Here is a 22621-nt window from a genome sequence, read left to right as displayed (position 1 = left end):
GGACCCGAACGCCTCCGTCCAGCCCTGATGCAGTCTGAATGGAGCGGATCCGCTCAGACTGCATCAGTCTGGCGGCGTTCAGCCTCCGCTCCGCTCGCCTCCGCACGGACAGGCGGACAGCCTGGCCGTGCGGAGGCGAGCGGATCCGTTCAGACTTAGGCTACTTTCACACTAGCGTTCGATCGGATCCGTTCTGAACGGATCCGATCATAATAATGCAGACGGAGGCTCCGTTCAGTACGGATCCGTCTGCATTATTTTAGCATAAAACAGCCTAAGTGTGAAAATAGCCTCGTACGGATCCGTCCAGACTTTCAATGTAAAGTCAATGGGGGACGGATCCGCCTGAAGATTGAGCCATATTGTGGCATCTTCAAACGGATCCGTCCCCATTGACTTACATTGTAAGTCTGGACGGATCCGTACGGATCCGCACGGCCAGGCGGACACCCGAACGCTGCAAGCAGCGTTCAGCTGTCCGCCTGTCCGTGCGGAGGCGAGCGGAGCGGAGGCTGAACGCCGCCAGACTGATGCAGTCTGAGCGGATCCGCTCCATTCAGACTGCATCAGGGCTGGACGGCTGCGTTCGGGTCCGCTCGTGAGCTCCTTCAAACGGAACTCACGAGCGGACCGACGAACGCTAGTGTGAAAGTAGCCTTACAATGTAAGTCAATGGGAACGGATCCGCTTGAAGAGGTCACCATATGGCTCAATCTTCAAGCGGATCCGTCCCCCATTGACTTTACATTGAAAGTCTGAACGGATCCGCTCAGGCATCTTGCGCACTTAGAAAATTTTCTAAGTTATTAATGCAGACGGATCCGTACTGAACGGAGCCTCCGTCTGCATTAATATGATCGGATCCGTTCAGAACGGATCCGATCAAGCGCTAGTGTGAAAGTAGCCTTATCTAAACCTTTACACTTTTTCAACACTGGTTTAACAGTTTTTGTAACCTTTTATTTATTAATTTGTTTCTAAAGCAAAACAGCCACCTGAAGTTGGGGTCTTTCTATAATGCTTTTTATTGCAGCACATACAGGATACGTACACTGTAGCCATATCTGCGGTGTACAGATATTGCTCCTGCAGCAAGCAAAGGACAGGTAGGAGCTCTCCTGCCTGTGCCATCTGCGCTGACAGGTCTTCATAGCACATTGGTGTACTACCGCTCCACTCAGACTAGAGTTATAGACCCCTTTTTCTCAGGATCCTGGGGCCCCACAAGTAACTACCTGCGATCTGAGATATATCACTTATGCCATGGTTAGATGATTACTATAACGAGATAAACCCTTTAAAGAGGGCCACTCTAGGTATGACTAGAGTTGCTTTATTGTTTAATTAACAATTCTGGAACAACTGTATTCCTCCGTTACTCCTATGGAGAAGCAGGTTTTACAATCTAAGGTTAAATCCTTACACATTCTGCCAGTGTTTGCATTGTCAGATTGTGTAGGAATAAACCCCATTTATAAGAGGTGACATCCATAACTGTATTTTAACACTGTGTACGGTAAAGCACTAGAGGGGATATCTGGAATGCTCAGATGGGTGAGGTAAAAAGAATCCAGAAAAGCTGGGTTCTTTCAGCAACGTGTAGTTTGCTGAGGCAAGTTTCTTTATTGTGTTTTTTGGAATAGTGAGTAGGTTGGTAGAGGGACCTGCCATTCCCTCCCACGCCAGTTACTGCGGGAATAAAGACAGGGCTGAGAGCCTCATTCAGGGTCACAGCCTGGAAGCTGCATGACTTGTTGGATGTGCAAAGCCTGTGTTGGTGTACCTAAGCGAGGTAACCTGATGTATAGTTCTAGCACTCAGACGTGCAACTAGATTAATTTTATTTATGTCATATACATGTGGATGCTCAAATGTGACTAATAAATATCTTGTGTTTGTTTACACTTTAACCACTGAAATCTGATACTCTGTTATTGCTGACCCCACCACAAGATTTATAAATATCTACAAAGAATAACAGGTATAGAACACCACAAAGAAAACAAAAACACTGCAATGATTTGGGTAAATTATATTACTGTACAGTATATAATGTAGTTTATTGTAATTTAAAACAAAATTTGAAAGTATTACCTCTGATTCAGTCTGTTGATCTCTTCTTCTTTACGTGTAATTTCAACCCTTGCAGTTTTAATAAGAGCAGAAATATTCTTTTTTAAGCACTGATTTTCATTTTGCAAGCTGGAGTTCTACAATAAATAAAAAAAAACAGCAATTATATAATAATTATTATATACCGTAATTATAATTCAAGAGCACTATTAAAAGTTTGTATGAAGTGTCAATGATTCCATTTTGAGGACATGTAAGGGGTATGCCCCAGTGACAGATTCCCTTTAAAGGTGTTGTCTCTGGCGGACTTGAGCCATGTAGTACATGTTGACATTAAACATTTGAACAGGAGACATGCAATACGGATGTGTATAGTAATTCCTCTGCACATTTTGTGACTGGTCATTGGCAGTATAAGTTGACTGGTGAGGATTTCAAGAGCTAGACTCACATTAAGGCTCCATTCACACATTGGCAATTCCATTCCGCATTTTGTGGAACGGAATTGCGGACCCATACATTTCTATGGGGCCGCACGACTAGTCCGCAATTCCAATCCCGAAAAATATAGAACATGTCCTATTCTTGTCCAATTGCGGACAAGAATAAGCATTTTCTATTAAGTGCCGTCGATGTGCGATCCGCAAAATGCGGAACGCACATCGCCGATGTCCGTGTTTTGCGGATCCACACACACGGACCTTAAATCTGCTAATTGTCGGGGCAGATCTGAGAAGTTAATTGCCTTGTGGAATCATATCTATCAGTGGCTTCTTATTAGGGCAACATAGGTATATGTTTCTTTTAAATATTTAATAGAAAATTAAAGAGACTTCAAGGTATCTTGTGGTACTTTTATCTTGATAGACTACTCCCAGGATAAGCCATCAATATCTGATTGGCGGGCTTTGACTTCAAAGATAGCAGCGCTGCAGTAACTAGCTCAATACACTACACAAGGAGCTACTGTAGAACTGCTAATTGATAGGGGTGTCAAACACCCACCGATCAGATATCAATGGCATACCTGCAGGAATATAACTGTAAAGGGGGACTATTAATTACCAATATTTATGCAAATAATGAATATTCATAAATAGGAGGGGTGGTCTAGTGATGACTCTGCCTATTTATACCTTTATAATTAACAACACTTTCACTTCCCTTACGCTAAATCACTAAACTAGCTGCAAGTTACTAAATCACTAAACTAGATACAGTAGGTATAATACAAATAATACAAGATATTTATTATCAACCTACAGTACTCAATACACACAATACAGTACCATAAATACAGCACTAAACTACACTACACAATCCCAAATTCCACCCCACACACTATCTATAATACACTCACACACACACACACTAGCAACCCACCCAACCTGGACTGGAACTATCCCTACAGGGCAATGAAGGATTAAATGCCACAGTAGCAGTGGACAGCAGTGGGATTATATGGGTTAATTGTAGGACAGCAGGGATAGGGGTATATAATAGGGGTAGGTTGGGGGTACAGGTAGTTGCTGGGATGGGGGTTAATTAGGGTACGTTGGTGGGATAGGGTTGAGAGATAAGGGATGGTATAGGGTTAAATCGTTGGTGGTATAGGGAGGGTTAATATGGGTATATATGTAGGGGGTCCGTAGGGGCTATAGGTATAGGGTAGGTATTCGTTGGTGGGATAGGGTAGTTAGGGGTTAATTATACTTCTGCTCGTCCTCCAGGGGGGTTGCTCGTCTCTAGGGGGGGGTCCGGGCTGCAGGCTCCAACCACCCTGAGTGCAGGGCTGCCCGCGCTGTGTTGTGCGCGCGCCCCGGGCAAAGACACGTGGGCCGGTGCGGTGATATGACATCACCGCACCAGCCCGCGCGTCCCTGCACGTGCACAGCAGGGCACTTGCTGACAAGTGGGAGAAGCCTTTGATCTGCCGCCTGTAACACCTGGCAGGTTTCTCCCCACTTCCTATTATGCATAATTATCTCCAGCGGCGCTGGAGAGAATTAATACAAAGGACTCCCATTCTATTGAATCGGAGTTCTTTGAAGCATACAGGATGACCAGACTCTTGTCCGGTCATTCTGATGCAATTAACCAGATGGCATCAGTGTGAATGCTTGGAGCACATTCACACTGATACCTCTGGTTTTAGGCGACATATTTCCCATCAATGGGGCCTATGGATGAGGGGATAATGATTATAAGGGGACATATACTATAAGGGGACACATATTCCCCACAGGGGCCAACAATGATCCCCCGTGGAATACTAAGGATAGATGTTGGATATATATATATATATATATATATATATATATATATGATACATGCACGCACGTTTGTGTATATATTATATATATACCTCTCTCTATATACACACACACACACACACACACATATATATATTTCAATCCTTCAACAATAAATATACTGGAAAACCCCTTTAAAATGATTGCTAATTATTCTTTACCAAAGACTGCATTTCCTTCATCTTTGCAATCAATAGTTTCATTTGTTTCTGGCAATTCTCATATTCAGCAGATAGCTGTCAAAGAAAAAACAAAAAGTTAAGATGCAAAACATGTGTTTAGTTCATATGTAGCTTTTTGCTGTCATTTTCCTGCACTTTTGCATTTTTAGTGGCTTTTTTTTATATGTAAAAACACCATCCCTAGGTGTTAGCTAATAGGTCTATGGGAAATATGAAATGCAGGACACAACAGCATTTTTTTTTTGCAACCGTTTTTGTTAACCCCTTCAAGGCTAAAGCCATTTTTCACCTTCGTGACTAGGCTTAATTTTGCAAATCTGACATGTGTCACTTTATGTGGTGATAACTTTAGAATGCTTTTATTTATCCAAGCCATTCTGAGATAGTTTTCTCGTGACATCTCGTACTAGATGTTAGGAGTAAATGTGGGTTGATAACTTACCTTTATATTATAAAAAATCCCAAATTTACAGAAAATTTTGAATAAAATTTAATTTTCTAAATTTGAATTTCTACACATTAAAAGGCAGATAGTTTTATTTAAGATTCCCTATATGTCTACTTTATGTTGGCATAATTTTAAATTTTTTTTTTTTTTTTTTAGGACATTAAAAGGCTTAAAATTTAAGAGGCAGAATTCAAAAGAAAAGGAGCAGCATCTGCATTTTCTGTGGAATTTGCTTAAATAGATTTGAAGGGCCATAGCCTTTTTATTTTTTTGTTGATTGAGCTGTGTGGGGGCTCATTTTTTGCAGGATGGGCTGTAGTTTTTAGTGGTAATGGTACAATTTTTGGGTACATACGACTTTTTGATTGCTTTTTATTTAATGTTTTGTGAGGTGAAGTGGGCTAATATTGCAATTCTGCCAGTGTTTTTTTTTTTTTTTTTTTTTTTATGAGGTTCTCCACGTGGTACATTTCATAAGATAATTTTATTCTGTGGGTTGATTCGGTTATGGCGATACCAAATTTATATTGTTCTACCACTTTTATATGATAAAATCGCTATTTATTAAACATTTATTTTTTTGGATCACCAAAATCTAAGACCCATAATATTTATTTTCCTTCAACATAGTTATATGAGGCAAGGCTCCAGATGGCGACCAAAATGGTCGCCAATGCGACTTAGAATTTAAAAATGGCGACAAGACTTTTTAGTCTTGTCGCCATTTGCGACTAGACCGGCTGCCGCACCTCTGAATACGGCGGCGGGGCACAGGACCTGATCGTTCTCTGCCCCGCCGCCGCCAATGTTCTTCTCAGCAGCGCAGTGGAGAAGGAGTCTCTCCCTCCCCCCTGTGCTGCCGCCGCCTCCGCCAATAAGAAGAGAGATGGGAGGAGGAGAGGGGGGGGGGGCTGTGGTCACTGTGCCACCAATGAAGATAACTGACGTGCTAATACAAATACAGGAGGCGGGTGCAGGAATGAAATAGCCGGCACCCGAACTCTATGACAGGGAGTGGCACCTGAGGGGTTAACTGCCACTGATCGCAGCCCCCTGTCATAGAGGCCGGGTGCCGGCTATTTCATTCCGGCACCCGCCTTCTGTATTTGTATTAACACGTCAGTTATCTTCATTGGTGGCGCAGTGCGCCCCCCCCAATATAATAAACATTGTTTGCACCGCCCCCCCCCCCCCCCCCAGTATAATAAAACATTGAGTGTGCCCCCCAGTATAATAAACATTGAGTGCACCCCCCTCCAGTATAACAAACATTGAGTAAAATAAAAAAAAATGAACTCACCTCCTCCAGTTGATCGCATAGCTGCCGGTCTCCTGTTCTTTCTTCAGGACCTGTGGTGACGTCACTGAGCTAATTACATGGTCCATTACCATGGTGATGGATCATATGATGTACCATGTGATGACCACAGTGATGTCACCACAGGTCCTAAAGAAAGAACAGGAGACCGGCATCTACGTGATCAATTGGAGGAGGGGAGTTATTTATTTATTTATTTATTTTTTAACCCTCATTGGCACTGCCCACTGCGCCAACAATGTTTATTATACTGGGGGGGGGGGGGGGCGCGCGCACTACGCCACCAATGTTTATTATACTGGGGTGTATATAATGTTTATTATATTGACCTTCTACTTAGCATTCTGTATTAAAGAATGCTATTATTTTCCCTTATAACCATGTTATAAGGGAAAATAACACATTGAATAGACTTTCATCTTAGCAACCAAGCGTGAAAATCGCACTGCATCCGCACTTGCTTGCGGATACAATGCGATTTTCACGCAGCCCCATTAACTTCTATGGGGCCTGTGTTGCATGAAAACGCACAACATAGAGCATGTTGCGATTTTCACGCAACGCACAAGTGATGCGTGAAAATCACCGCTCATCTGCACAGCCCCATAGAAGTGAATGGGTCCAGATTCAGTGCGGGTGCAATGCGTTCACCTCACGCATTGCACCCGCGCAGAAATCTCACCCATGTGAAAGGGGCCTAAGGGTGAATAGGACAAGGGTTCCAGACCCTAAGGGGGCTAATAGTAAGTAAAAATAAAACAAACAGTAAGGCTACTTTCACACTTGCGGTAATGTGATCCGGCAAGCAGTTCCGTCGTCGGAACTGCCTGCCAGATCCGCCGATCTTGATGTGACTGAAAGCATTTATGAGATGCATCCAGATGCGGATCCATCTCACAAATGCATTGCAAGAATGAATCCATCTCTCCGCTTGTCATGCGGACAGACGGATCCGTCTTGTATCTTTTTACACATTTTTACCGGCATGCGCAGACCGGAAGGACGGGTCCTGCATTCCAGCATTTTAAATGCCGGATCCTGCATTCCAGTATTTTGAATGCCGGATCTGGCACTAATACGTTCCTATGGGGAAAAATGCCGGCATTCAGGCAAGTCTTCAGTTTTTTTCGCCGTAGATAAAACCGTAGCATGCTGCGGTTTTATCTTTTGCCTGATCAGTCAAAATGACTGAACTAAAGACGTCCTGATGCATCCTGGACGGATTACTCTCCATTCAGAATGCATGGGGATATGATGGATCAGTTATTTTCCGGTATAGAGCCCCTGTGACGGAACTCTATGCCGAAAAAGAAAAACGCTAGTGTGAAAGTACTCTAAAATATTAAGTTTAAATCCCCCCTTTCGCAACTTTACATATAAAAAATATATACAATAAATAAACATATTACATAGCTCTGCGTCCGAAAAGTCCAAACTATTAAATTATTAAAAAATATCTCCTATGCGGTGAGCATTCGCCATTTTTATGTCACCTTCTCACCCCAAAAAATAGGATAGGACTGTTCTATTATGGGCCGAACGTTTCATAAAATGCGAAATGCACGTGGCTTTTTTGCGTGGTATTGAGTATTTCAATACTTTTTTATGGTGACGAAAGCGAACCAAAATTTTGGCATTGAAACAACCCTACGCCTATCTGATCGGCGTAGCGTTGTCACAATACCAAAATTTTCATTCGGTTTCGATTTGGCGACTAAAAATTTAATTTGGCTCCTAAATTTTTCAGTTCAGGAGCCAATGGCTACTAGGTATTTTTTTTAGTCTGGAGCCCTGTGAGGGCTTAATTTTTGCGGGATAGCATGTAGTATTTAATGATATTATTTTGGTATGCATATGACTTTTTGATCACATTTTATTAATTGTTTTGGGGAGGAGAGGCAATAAAATGCAATTCCGCCATAGTTTTTTTTATTTTTTTAGCATTTACCATGCGGGATTAGTACCATAATCATTTTATAGATCAGGTCATTATGGACGCAGTGATACGCAGTTTGTTTTATTTGTTTAATCTCTTATAAATGAGTGGATATATGTGAAAAAGCTATTTATTTTTATTTTTATTTATTTTTTAACATATTTTTTTTACCCTTTTTTTTTAAGTCCCACTTGGATCTTAAAGATCCAGTGGGGCTGCTGGCTGTACTATACTTTGCATTGCAAAGTATAGTACTATAAGGTTTCCTGGTAGATAGCAACATGTCCGGTTGCCATTGCAACCATCTTGCCAACTGCCATTTCTCAGTGCAGATCAGAGCCCGAAACAGGCATTTTAACACTGCCGCACTCAGATTGGTTAGTCTGCACAGACTAATCAGTCGGAGTGATCGCCGGCAAGGGACCACTCTAATTGGTTCCTTGCCAGCATTACTGTGCTCTGCACTGTCACTGACAGCAGCAGAAGCTTTAATCCAAGCGCTTTGATTAAAGAGGTGCCATAACATTTATATACGGTACGTGCTATCTGCACTGGGTATGTATATAGCCGTATAGAAGTCGTGAAGGGGTTAGTTAGATAGTGTTTTGTTTTCATCTGGCCTCTTTTTTACAAAGTTTTGTTACAGATCAAGCCACTGCAACAATTTTGCTGATTGAGTATAGCAGGAATATGATGCTCACCGATTTAGCGCCGTCATATTAGGTAAACCGGTTGTCAACGGCAAGCAGTAATATATATATTTATTTTTTAATATTTTAGGAGGTAGGTGTTTTAGAGGAATACACATTTTATTTACTTTATGTTCAGAGTCGGACCTTATGTTAAGTACAACTAATAGGACAGATCTCTGCCGGAAGTGATTAATGTGTTTAACGTAATGAAATAATTCATACATCATTGAATGAAGCTTCTTTAGCAGTTCCCTCCTCTGTTAATAGTTCTTCATAAAGGTCCAAACAGTTTCTTGAAGGACTGCCCGTTTCAGCTACTTGATCTGAAAGAACAAAAAGAACTGTTTTGAAGTGTAATATGTGAATATAGGGTAATCAGGGCTAGCTATTTTGACTTTTACAATTTAATTATTTAGAATTATGACCCAAGCATGTGCTAATGTTTTGTTTTTAAAAACGAGATTTTTGTATAACTTACCAGTAAAATCTCTTTCTCGCTCTTTCCTTGGGGGACACAGAAGACCTTGGGTATAGCTCATCTCCATAGGAGGCGTGACACTAAGTGAGAACTGTTAAGCCCCTCCTCCACAGCTATACCCTCAGCCTGGAGAGAGAGACTGCCAGTTGCGTGTCCAAGTAGTGAGAAAAGGCAAAGTCCAAAAGTGGAACCAACAAGCCAACTACCCAACGGGTAAAACAAACTCGGAAACAAAGAATGGGTGGGTGCTGTGTCCCCCAAGGAAAGAGCGAGAAAGAGATTTTACTGGTAAGTTATACAAAAATCTCGTTTTCTCGCCCAATTTCCTTGGGGGACACAGAAGACCTTGGGACGTTCAATAGCAGTCCAAGAGGGGAGGGACCACAGCACCAGGGCAAAGCACCCGAAGGCATCAAGAAACCGCCGCCTGCAGACCAGGCGGCCCAAGGCAGCAGACGCCGAAGCCCCAGCGCGCACCCTGTAGAACCCAGTAAGGTGTGCAAGGAAGACCAGCGACCGCCTTGCACAAAAGCATGGCCGAAGCCTAATGCCTCCGGCCCAGGAGGCACCGACCGCTCTGGTGAAATGAACGGTGACACCAAAAGCAGAACCCTGCCCTTGGTGCGGTAACCACAGCAATAGACACAGAGAGCGAAGGAAGCCACCCTGGAGGCCGTCAACCCTTTGCGCGGACACCCTGGAAACACAAGAGACCGAACGCCGACAAGAGCCGGAGATCTCCAAGGAATAACTGCAAACCCAAACAATCTCCAAGCGGTGAAGCGCCCGTTCCCGGAGACGGGAAGGGGATGACCAAAGCCTCGTAGATAAGAAGGCAGATACCACCCTCAGAAGGAAGGGACGGGATGGAGAAACAGCCCCGTCCTGGAAAAGGACAGAGGGCACAGAACACGAAGGGCCACCCATCAGGCACCCGTCAGACATGATGGCAACAGAAAACACAACTGTACAGGACAGCAGGAGTAGGGAGAACTTCTACAACGGCACCAAGGGAAAGAGTGGAGCGCCAAGAGCTCAGTGTGTAGTTCCCAGGGCGGTACCAGGGAACGGTACAGAGGAACCAAAGAGCCACTCTGTGGAAGAAGGTCATGACAGGCCCAGGAGGGCCAGAAAACGCTGCAAGGGGAAGGACAGCGCCGACACTTGACACTTCAGTAACAGAGTCCCAGTCCCAGGCCGGACTAGAGAAAGACAAAACCAAGGGAGAGAAAAGCAGAGTGGGGGAATGCCCCACTTACCACAAAACCTAGTCAAGAACCCTAAGTCCGACAACCGAACCCGGACGAAGCACAGTCGGGAGCGAACACTAGCGCGCTCGCAGGAATCGCCTGGCAAGCGGGAAAAAAACCCAATGTGATCAGGCGCAGACCAGTAACACGGCCCAAGGGTCGGAAGAAAACTCCCGTCGGCCCCCGAACAACATAGTCCCGTATCCAACCGGAGTGGGTGAGCAGAAGGACAGACGGAAGAAACCGGAAGGGTCCGCCCAGCAGCCGACAGATGCCAGGACAAGACAGGCCAAAGTCCAAGTCGACGTAGCCACCACAGGAAGGAGTTCTACAGTCCTGGTGAGGGAAAGTCAAGGACAACCGTGACCGAAGGGTAGTCCTCCCAAGTTACCGAAAAGGTAAGTCCAGCAGGACCATATGCCCAGAATGGAAAGGCAATCTGCACCCAGCGGGAGGACAGAACGCAATAGGCCTGGCAAACAGGCACACAGCTAGTACTGCCAGCGAAAACGAGGGAGACGGTACGAGACCACAAGTAACACCGGAACCATCCAAATGAACAACCATGCTCACCCCCGAAGGGGAGGGGGCAATGACGAAACAGCCTCTGAGGCCTGGCCGGTGCAGAAGCCACCTCGGAGTGACAAACTCAGAAAGGAAGCCAAAACAACCGAGCCGCCGAGGAAAAGCAGTCGAGACAGAGGTCGGCATAACACCCTCCGAACCGAAAGGAGGAATGGCAAACAGGGAAGCCACAGGACAGTTCAAAAGCCGAAAACCTGCTACTCTGTGAGACGACCTGCACATCGCCTCGCAGAAGGCGAAAACCCGGAAGAACCCAAAAGTGGAGGTCCCTCAGACCTGGATAGACTAGCACCCAAGAGAAGTTGGGTGACCTACCCGAGAGGAGCGGTCTGTTCCTGGTAGCAGATCAGACTGAAGTGCAGAAGGCGCCAAAGACAACGCTCTCGACCCGACGGCTTGTGCGGGGAAGCAATGTCACGGGAGGACGAACGGGTACGCATCAAGGTACCCCGAACACCCCCAGGTGGAAGGGCCAATGAACATGGCTGGTGCAGTCACAACGGGACCACACCAGAGAATGAGTGCCACCCAGCTCGGTGCAGTAGCGAGCCAGCAGAGCCCGTCTACATATATACAAGGTATACAGCGGTGAATACATTGGGCATTCATTTGTTGTGTGTTGGACAACACCTTAGGCTCATACAGGTGGACAGAATGACCTCTTCAGAAAAGAGTGCAAAGCTAGCGACAAGCAGCCTCACCCCAAGAGAAAAAAAAAAAAAGTATGTCGCAGGAGGAAGGGAGGCATACGTACTAGCAAACCGCAGGCAGCGAGAAGGCCAACCCACCCACGGGAGGAGAAGGGAAACACGGCCCAAACAACGCAAAGAGCGCACAGCCAAGCATCCCACAGTATCCATGGAAGTGCAAAGTGCAACCCGAACGGGAGTAATGCACAAGGCTAGTACAGGGGGCATGCTATGGAACGCAAGCAGTCCGCCCAGAAAAGGGGGAAGAAAGGCACCTGGCAAACTCTGCAGACGGCAAGAGTGCAAAGGCCCGCACCAAAGGACCTAGTGAAGGGGGAAGGGCACGCACAGGATTATCCTGGCATTAAATTATTGTGCAATAATCCAACCAACACCGAATTTTGTGAGAGTGCAACGAGTAGTTCGCCAATGAAAGGGAAACGTCCAGTACAGCATATAGAAGGACAGCCGTGAATCTCATGAGCGCGCAAATTACCGCCCACGGAATAAGAAGTGGTCATGCACAAGGCCAGCACCGTTTCCAAAGGGAGTGCAAGCAGCGCACCCATGTTTAGAGGGCCATGCTCCCGGCCAGCAACGTATTCGGTGAGGGTGCAATGAATCGCACACGGCAGCATCGCATCCCAGGAGAGCGCGAGCACCCCGCCACGGACGGGGCCATGCACATGGCCAGCAACGTACTGGCGCAAGAACAAACACCGTCAGTGAAGGTGCATGTATGTCGCCTGAGGAGAGGAGGCATGCCCATGCCGGCAGCAAAGCCAGCGAGAGTGCGGTACACCGCCCAAGGAAGGGGGGGGGGGGGCCATGCCTATGGCTGGCAGCGGATCCGGTGAGAGTGCAAGCACCCCACCATGGAAGGGGGTCAAGCACGTGGCCAGCAACCTACCGCGAGAGAACAACCCCAGCCAGGAAGAGTATGTATGCCGCCCGAGAGAAGGAGGCATGCTCAAGGCCGGCAGCGAAACCAATGAGAGTGCAGCCTACCGCTTATGGAAGGGAGTCATGCACAAGGCCGGCAGCGAATCCATTGAGAGTGCAGCGTTCCGCTTATGGAAGGGGGACGTGCACATGGCCGGCAGTGAACCCAATGAGTGCAGTGTTCCGCATATGGAAGGGGGACGTGCACACGTTTTATACCCATGGCCGACAGCGAACCCAGTGAGAGTGCAGCGTACCGCCATAGAAGAGGGTTACACACATGGCCGGCAGGAATCCAGTGAGAGTGCCGTGCTCCTCAAGGAGGGGGGTCGTGCACATGGCCAGCACCGTATCCGGTGAGAGTGCAATTCTTCTGCCCCAGAAGGGGGTCATGCACCTGTCCGGCATTAAATCCAGTGAGAGTGATGCACATGGCCAACCTGTAACTGGAGAGGCGACGTTCTGCCTATAGACGGGGCGCTTGCCCTTGGTCAGCGCCGTATCCCGGGAGATGGCAAGGGTCCGCCTAGAAGGGGAACATGTAGCTGGCCAGAACCGCAGCCGAGGAGCGCAACATGCCGCCTACGGAAGGGGGGCATAGCGTGCGGCCAGCACTACTGCATCAGGCTGCAGCGTCCTGCGCAACCATTCCGTTATTTATTAACTTTATTCCTTATTTTTTTTTTTTTTTTTAAAACACAGCCACTCTGAGGCAAAAAAAAAAAAAAGGGGCCACCATACAGGGGCACAATCTCACACAGGCCCACCAGGAAGCCCAGAACATAGAGGGTGTCCTCTAGATGGGAGCCGGCCCCTGGTGGCCGGTACCCAACAGGTTAACAAACCTCCGGCCTAGGGGGCGGCGCTGCGATCCCCTGGGGGCGGGGGACCTCCAGGCGGGAAGAATTCGCGCCGCGAGAAGTTCCCGCCCCCTCCAACCGAGGCTGGAAGTTTGTGGCCTAGTAGGCCGTGAAGCCGGGGCCTAGATTTTCGCGGCGCCCGGCCGACCGGGAGTACCGGCGGTCGGCCGGGACCGGGAGGGAGCCGGCTGACGCATGCACTAACGGCCGCGGGTGCCCACCCCGCGGGCCGGCAGAGACAAAGGGCCGGATTGCGGCCGTGCAGGCCGAAGCCTGGGTCAAAAGTTTGCGGCACCCGGCCGGGAGCCGGCTGACGCATGTACTAACGGCCGCGGGTGCCCACCCCGCGGGCCGGCAGAGACAAAGGGCCGGATTGCGGCCGAGCAGGCCGAAGCCTGGGTCAAAAGTTTGCGGCTCCCGGCCGACCGGAAGCCTCAACAGTCAGCCGGGGCCTGCCGGAGCATCGCGCCCAGTACATGCAGGCCGTGAGGGCCTTGCGTCCGGCAGCTTCTGGAGCGCAGCTGGAGCGGCCCTGGCCCTAGACACCGGTAAGGAGAGCGGGGGGGGGGGGACCCTGAAGTCCAGCACTGCACCCCCTGCCCTAACGGACCAGGGCAGTCAGCGCGGGCCCCCTGTACTGAATCTGCGACCGGTAAGGGGGAGGGCCGGCATAACCCCTGTGTCAGAGGCAGCTAGGAGCCGGACTCCGGTCCTAAAGCAGATTCCTCCACAGCAATCCATTGCTCACCCCTGTGCAATGCCCTATGAAGGGGCAGTGTATAGTCGCCCCGCGGTCACCAGTATGGTGGTGGTGTGGGGCTTGGGCAACAGCTGGACATGAGAGACAGCCCTGGAGCCAGAAACATGGCTGTTCCCAACGACACCTCAGGGGCCAGCCTAGGTCCAGCAGGGACCAGTATGGGGGTCCAGCACGCAGGAGACCGGGGAGGGAATGAGGGGAACGTAGGGCTGGAGAAGCCTCTCTCTTACCACAGCCGTCTTCACCCTCGGTCCGTTCCAGCAGGGTCGCCCCTTCAGCTACTGGCACCGTAGTGGCAGGACGCTGGAAGAGGGGCTTGGCGTGCGGGCGACCCTTGCGCTGGCGGGATGCAGGGGAGCTGGGCTGCCCTGGTCCACCTTGCCTTCTGTGGGGGAGGCAGCAGTGCGGATGACCGGCACTGGCGCAGCTCGACCCCGGGAGAAACAGAGAGGTCTAGTGCGTCTCTGTTGTCCCTGATGATCTGAAGAAAAAACAAAAGCAAAAATCAAAACTAAAAACCAAACAGGAGAAAAACAGCCCTGCAGTAGCAGGGAGTGTCTTGCCTCCTTGGACACTAAGCAAAAACTGGCAGTCTCTCTCTCCAGGCTGAGGGTATAGCTGTGGAGGAGGGGCTTAACAGTTCTCACTTAGTGTCACGCCTCCTATGGAGATGAGCTATACCCAAGGTCTTCTGTGTCCCCCAAGGAAATTGGGCGAGAAATATACATTGCCTTGGAAAAGTATTCAAATCTCCGAACTTTTCCACATTACACCCACAAACAAAATGTTATTGGCATTTTAGGAGATAGGCCAACACAAAGTTGCAAGTATGCATGAAGTGAAACTAAAATGATACATGGTTTTTAAAATTTTAAATAAAAACCTGAAAACTGTGGCATTTGTATTCATCCCCTGTACTTGGATTCCCCTAAACAAAATCCAATGTGTCCAACTGCCTTCAGAAGTCATCTATTAATAGAGTCCACCTGTGTGTAAATTATTCTCAATATAAGTACAGATGTTCTGTGAAAGCCACAGAGGTTTGTTAGTGAACATCAGTGATCAAACAGCATCATGAAAACCAAGGAACACACCAGATAGGTCTGGGATAAAGTTGTGGAGAAGTGTAAAGCAGTGTTAGGTTACAAAAATAAATAAATGAACATTTGCAGTTCAATCCATCATCCAAAAATGAGAGTATGGCACAACTGCAAACCTACCAAGACATGGCAGTCCACCTAAACTGACAGCCCAGGCAAGGAGAGCATTAAATTAGAGAAGCAGCCAAGGGGCCCATGTTCACTATGGAAGAGCTGCAAAGATACACAGCTCAGGTGGGAGTATTTGTCCACAGGACAACTATTAGTCGTGTACTCCACAAATCTGGCCTTTATGGAAGAGTGTCAAGAAGGAAGCAATTTTTGAAAGAAAACCATAAGTAGTTCCCATTTGCAGTTTGCCACAAGCCATGTAGGGGACACAGCCACTATGTGGAAGAAGGTGCTCTGGTCAGATTAAACCAAATTTGAACTTTTTGGCCCAAATGCTAGATGTTAGAATGGCCCAGTCAAAGTCCAGACCTAAATCTTATTGAGAGTCTGTGGCAAGGCTTGAAAATTGCTGTTCAGATGCTCTCCCCATCCAATCCGACAAGCTTGAGAAATTCTGTCTCTATATGTGCAAGCAAAAGGTGGCCCTGCTAAGTATTGACTCAGGGTGACTGAATACAAATACACCCCACACTTTACAGATTATTATTATAAATTTCGAAAACCATGCCTCATTTTTTGTGCAAACTCCCTGTCCCTTGAATATTCCCTGTGGTAGCGCTGCAAGGAGCCGACCACTTACTGCAAGGTTCTCCCACAGATTAGAGATGATTGCTTGGGAGTCAAAAGACTAACAAGTAGGGATTGACCAACGGGGAGAACACCTTGCTTAAAGGAAACCGGTCACCTGGAATTTAGCAAAAGAGCTCTGAGGACCTGGGCTGCTAGATCGCCAGCAATATCCAGTCCCCATAGCTCTCTGTGTTTTTATTGTGTGGAAAAAAAAACCACAATTTGATATGCAAATTAACCTGAGATGAGTCCAGCGTGAAGGTGCCCAGCACCTTCCCGCATTCTCCGAATCTCCTCCTTGCTCCCAGACGTCAGAAAGCTAGAGCGCCGTGATCTCGCAATGCGCGAGCTAGCGTATGCGCAGTGTCAGCACAGTGTTCCTTCCCTGTGTTGGCATCAGCCTCAGGGAACGAACTGCGCATGCGCTAGCTCGCGCATCGTAAGATTACGGCGCTCTAGCTTTGTGACGTCAGGGAGCAAGGAGGAGATTCGGAGGATGTGGGGAGGTGCTGGGCTCCTTCATGTTGGACTCATCTCCGGTTAATTTGCATATCTATCAAATCATTTTTTTCACACAATAAAAACGCAGAGAGCTATGGGGACTGGATATTGCGGATGTGCTAGCGGTGACCTTGCAGCCCATGTGTTCAGCTCTATTGCCAAATTCCAGGTGACTGGTTCCCTTTAACCGCCTCCGGACCGCCTAACGCAGATGTGCGGTCCGGAGGCGGCAGCCCTGCGCACGACGACGCATATACGCGTCATCTCGCGAGGGCCGGGATTTCCTGTGAACGCGCGCGCTCACAGGAACGGAAGGTAAGCGAGTGGATCTCCAGCCTGCCAGCGGCGATCGCTCGCTGGCAGGCTGGAGATCCGAATTTTTTAACCCCCAACAGGTATATTAGACGCTGTTTTGATAACAGCGTCTAATATACCTCCTACCTGGTCCTCTGGTGGTCCCTTTTGTTAGTATCGACCACCAGAGGACACAGGTAGGTCAGTAAAGTCGCACCAAACACTACACTACACCCCCCCCCGTAACTTATTAACCCTTTATGAACCCCTGATCACCCATGAACACCCCATATAAACTCCCTGATCACCCCCCTGTCATTGATCACCCCCCTGTCATTGATCACCCCCCTGTCATTGATCACCCCCCTGTCATTGATCACCCCCCTGTCATTGATCACCTCACCCCCCTGTCATTGATCACCCCCCTGTCATTGATCACCCCCCTGTCATTGATCACCCCCCTGTCATTGATCACCCCCCTGTCATTGATCACCCCCTGTCATGCTCCGTTCAGACGTGCGTATGATTTTTACGGATCCACGGATACATGGATCGGATCCGCAAAACACATGCGGACGTCTGAATGGAGCCTTACAGGGGGGTGATCAATGACAGGCAGGTGATCACCCATATACACTCCCTGATCACCCCCCTGTAAGGCTCCATTCAGACGTCCGCATGTGTTTTGCGGATCCGATCCATGTATCCGTGGATCCGTAAAAATCATACGGACGTCTGAATGGAGCCTTACAGGGGGGGTGATCAGTGACAGGGGGGTGATCACCCTGATCACCCCCTGTCATTGATAACCCCCCTGTAAGGCTCCATTCAGACGTCCGCATGTGTTTTGCGGATCCGATCCGTGTATCCATGGATCCGTAAAAATCATACGCACGTCTGAATGGAGCCTTACCAGGGGGGTGATCCGGGAGTCTATATGGGTGATCACCCCCCTGTCATTGATCACCCCCCCCGTAAGGCTCCATTCAGACATTTTTTTGGCACAAGTTAGCGGAAATTTTTTGTTTGTTTGTTTTTTCTTACTAAGTCTCATATTCCACTAACTTGTGTCAAAAAATAAAATCTCACATGAACTCACCATACCCCTCACGGAATCCAAATGCGTAAACATTTTTAGACATTTATATTCCAGACTTCTTCTCACGCTTTAGGGCCCCTAAAAAGCCAGGGCAGTATAAATACCCCACATGTGACCCCATTTCGGAAAGAAGACACCCCAAGGTATTCCGTGAGGGGCATGGCGAGTCCATGAAAGATTGTCATTTTTGTCCTAAGTTAGCAGAAAGTGAGACTTTGTGAGAAAAAAAACAAAAAAAAAAAAAAAAAAAAAAATCAATATCCGCTAACTTATGCAAAAAAAAAAAAAAAATTTCTAGGAACTCACCAGGCCCCTCATTGAATACCTTGGGGTGTCTTCTTTCCAAAGTGGGGTCACATCTGGGGTATTTATACTGCCCTGGCTTTTTAGGGGCCCGAAAGTGTGAGAAGAAGTCTGGGATCCAAATGTCTAAAAATGCCCTCCTAAAAGGAATTTGGGCCCCTTTGCGCATCTAGGCTGCAATATAGTGTCACACATCTGGTATCGCCGTACTCAGGAGAAGTTGGGGAATGTGTTTTGGGGTGTCATTTTACATATACCCATGCTGGGTGAGAAAAATATCTTGGTCAAATGCCAACTTTGTATAAAAAAAATAGGAAAAGTTGCCTTTTGCCAAGATATTTCTCTCACCCAGCATGATTATATGTAAAATGGCACCCCAAAACACATTCCCCAACTTCTCCCGAGTACGGCGATACCACATGTGTGACACTTTTTTGCAGCCAAGGTGGGCAAAGGGGCACACATTCCAAAGTGCACCTTTCGGATTTCACAGGCCATTTTTTACACATTTTGATTGCAAGGTACTTCTTACACATTTGGGCCCCTAAATTGCCAGGGCAGTATAACTACGCCACAAGTGACCCCATTTTGGAAAGAAGACACCCCAAGGTATTCCGTGAGGGGCACGGCGAGTTCCTAGAATTTTTTATTTTTTGTCACAAGTTAGCGGAAAATGATGATTTTTCTTTTTTTTCTTTTTTCCTTACAAAGTCTCATATTCCACTAGCTTGCGACAAAAAATAAAAAAAATTCTAGGAACTCGCCATGCCCCTCACGGAATACTTTGGGGTGTCTTCTTTCCAAAATGGGGTCACTTGTGGGGTAGTTATACTGCCCTTGCAATTTAGGGGCCCAAATGTGTAAGAAGTACCTTGCAATCAAAATGTGTAAAAAAATGGCCTGCGAAATCCGAAAGGTGCACTTTGGAATATATGCCCCTTTGCCCACCTTGGCTGCAAAAAAGTGTCACACATCTGGTATCGCCGTACTCAGGAGAAGTTGGGGAATGTGTTTTGCGGTGTCATTTTACATATACCCATGCTGGGTGAGAAAAATATCTTGGTCAAATGCCAGCTTTGTATAAAAAAACTGGAAAAGTTGTCTTTTGCCAAGATATTTCTCTCACCCAGCATGGGTATATGTAAAATGACACCCCAAAACACATTCCCCAACTTCTCCTGAGTACGGCGATACCAGATGTGTGACACTTTTTTGCAGCCAAGGTGGGCAAAGGGGCACATATTCCAAAGTGCACCTTTCGGATTTCACCGGTCATTTTATAATGATAATAAAAAAAAAAAATCATCATCATTTTCCGCTAACTTGTGACAAAAAATAAAAAGTTCTATGAACTCACTATGCCCATCAGCGAATACCTTAGGGTGTCTACTTTCCGAAATAGAGTCATTTGTGGGGTTTTTCTACTGTTTGGGAATTGTAGAACCTCAGGAATCATGACAGGTGCTCAGAAAGTCAGAGCTGCTTCAAAAAGCGGAAATTCACATTTTTGTACCATAGTTTGTAAACGCTATAACTTTTACCCAAACCATTTTTTTTTTTATCAAAGACATGTACCACTATAAATTTAGCGAAAAATTTATATATGGATGTCGTTTTTTTTGCAAAATTTTACAGCTGAAAGTGAAAAATGTCATTTTTTTGCAAAAAAATCGTTACATTTCGATTAATAACAAAAAAAGTAAAAAATGTCAGCAGCAATAAAATACCACCAAATGAAAGCTCTATTAGTGAGAAGAAAAGGAGGTAAAATTCATTTGGGTGGTAAGTTGCATGACCGAGCGATAAACGGTGAAAGTAGTGTAGTGCCGAAGTGTAAAAAGTGCTCTGGTCATGAAGGGGGTTTCAGCTAGCAGGGCTGAAGTGGTTAAGGACTGAGCTGGGTTTTTCATTAGCGTTTGGCATCCACAAATCTAGTGGGTGAGGATTCCCAATGGGTATATTACTTATATTATAGTGAGACACTTATCCAGGGCGGGATTCCAGAGTTTCCTGTCAGAAGATGGAACTTTGTACTATCTGGTAAATATGCAACATTTTTTATTGTTTCCTGACTACCTCGGCAATAGCATGACAAATGTATGCAATTAAAAATTACAGAAAAAATAAATAAAAAATAAAAATGATTACCTGTTGACGTTCCCATGTCCAATCCATCATATATATCAACTGAGCTTGCATCACTTTTTGCAGGAGAAGCTGTAATAAAGAATTGCAATTCCATAAGTGCCAAGAAGATGCTAACATAAGGCCGTCACCTCAGTAGGATGTCACCATTACTGCATCAGTCTTACAGGTCCGTACTACTTATGGGCTTTGGTCTAAGGAGAAGACTGAATTACACAAGACAAGCCCTTTGAATGTTAATACAATGGGGATGACAAACAGATGCAGCCATATTTTTTAAGCTCTCAGACTTATATGGGCGTTTTTTCCATGCATGGATTAAAGGGAACCTGCCATCAACTTTATGCCGATCTCACTGAGGGCAGCATAAAACAGTGACAGAAATGCTTATTTCAGCGGTGTGTCACTCATGAGCTCATTGCAGCCCAGGCCTTGAAAATAGTCAAATCTACCTGAGAAGAGTCCTGGTTATTCATAATCTCCTGCATTCTCACCCATCTGAAGATAATTGTCAGTTCTCTCCTAGAGAGAAAGGGAGAAAACTAGGTAGAAGCCTGCCAGTCATCAGCAGGTGGGCAGGAGTTGATGAATAACCAGGACTCTTCTCAGGTGGCCGGGACTCTTTTACAGGCTCAGTCTGCAATGATTGTGATGTTAGTTCTCAGCAACCATTTACTTTTAACTTATAAAGGACAGACCGCTGAAATCAACTCCCCTGTCTCTACTTTATGCTGCCGTTAGTATGGGCAGCATGAAGTTGATGACAGGTTCCCTTTAAACTAGTGCATCCTTTATACACTTGAGTAAACAGTGACAAAGACCATCATTAGCTCTGTCATTACTACAAGGCCCTGAGTGAGAGAGGCCTAACTTTGGTGGTTACTCATACCTATATCAGGTCCGGAGAATGGGGACAGGGAAGTATGGTTGCCACAGCATGCACTAGTGCTGGGCTTCACCAAATGTAAGGTCAGACAAGAGAGGAAAGTTACAGTAATTCCAGATATTAGCTGGCTATTAACGGAGTTAAACCACTGCAAACATTTCACTGCCATACACAGAATATTTTACTTTCTAATGGCACCATTTAATAATGCATATGAGGAGCTGGGGAAAAAAAAAAAAAAAGAATTACAAATGTGGTGGAATTGAAAAAAGGTTTTCCATTTTATGGGTTTCATTTTTACGGCATTCCATATGTGGTAATACTTTCCTGCATTCTTTGGGTCAGCACAATTACAGTGATAGTACATTTACATTGTTTTGCTTGTGTTTTAATACTGAAAAAAAAAAAAAAACTTTTGAAAAAAATATTTTTCTCTTTTCATCACCATATCTGATCCCCATAACTTTTTTTGTTTGTTTTATGAGGGAGGTGAAGCAAAAAATAAATAAAAATAAAAATTTAAATCAGCCTTTTTGATTTTGAGGGGTTAAATGTCTGTTCACTTATCACCAATCGCAGACATTAGCCCCGAGTCTCTGCTGCGCGCTTGACATCATTAGAGATCCGACTTCCACCACACACATGTACAGCGACAGTCAGGAAGGTGTTAAGGTAAGGTCAACATTAAAATAAAATATGCTTTTTATCATATTTTGAAGCTTTACAATCCTAACAGACTGCAATGCTGATAAGTATTCCATCCTGGAGCCAGTTCCCCCCCCCCCCCAATCAATCTTATAAAATAAAAACTAATTGTTTACCGGAGACCGGAGCAGTGGATCGGCGACGAGCTGGGGGCGTGTAGCGGCAGTGACTAGAGTTAAGTGAACCCGAACCGTAAAGTTCAGGTTCGTACCGAACTTTACGTTTTTGGTACACGGACCCGAACCTGGACTTTTTCACTGAAGTACGGGTTTGGTGTTCGGTTTATTTTATTCTAATATAGATGCGTTCCCATGGTGATGGG

General features: G+C 46.3%; 1 protein-coding gene across 3 annotated transcripts in view; it reads right to left on the bottom strand.

Annotated features, from left to right (window-relative positions):
- CASP8AP2 (caspase 8 associated protein 2) overlaps positions 1–22621 on the bottom strand; it is an 80379-nt gene that overhangs the window by 27179 nt on the left and 30579 nt on the right. For all 3 annotated transcript variants that reach the window (XR_006388639.1, XM_044289489.1, XM_044289490.1), the window contains exons 3-6: positions 20712–20780; positions 9184–9284; positions 4547–4621; positions 2095–2210 (exon numbers count right to left, since the gene is read on the bottom strand). Coding sequence is in view for 2 of the 3 variants with exons in the window: in XM_044289489.1 (XP_044145424.1) it covers positions 2095–2210; positions 4547–4621; positions 9184–9284; positions 20712–20780 (361 nt within the window). In the remaining variant the exon portion in view is untranslated. The remainder of the gene's footprint in view (positions 1–2094; positions 2211–4546; positions 4622–9183; positions 9285–20711; positions 20781–22621) is intronic.

This window comes from Bufo gargarizans, chromosome 4 (assembly GCF_014858855.1).
Source record: "Bufo gargarizans isolate SCDJY-AF-19 chromosome 4, ASM1485885v1, whole genome shotgun sequence".
In the NCBI taxonomy this organism is placed as follows: domain Eukaryota; kingdom Metazoa; phylum Chordata; class Amphibia; order Anura; family Bufonidae; genus Bufo; species Bufo gargarizans.
Note: the sequence above shows the minus strand (reverse complement) of the source record. Positions and strands in the feature narration are given on the sequence as shown.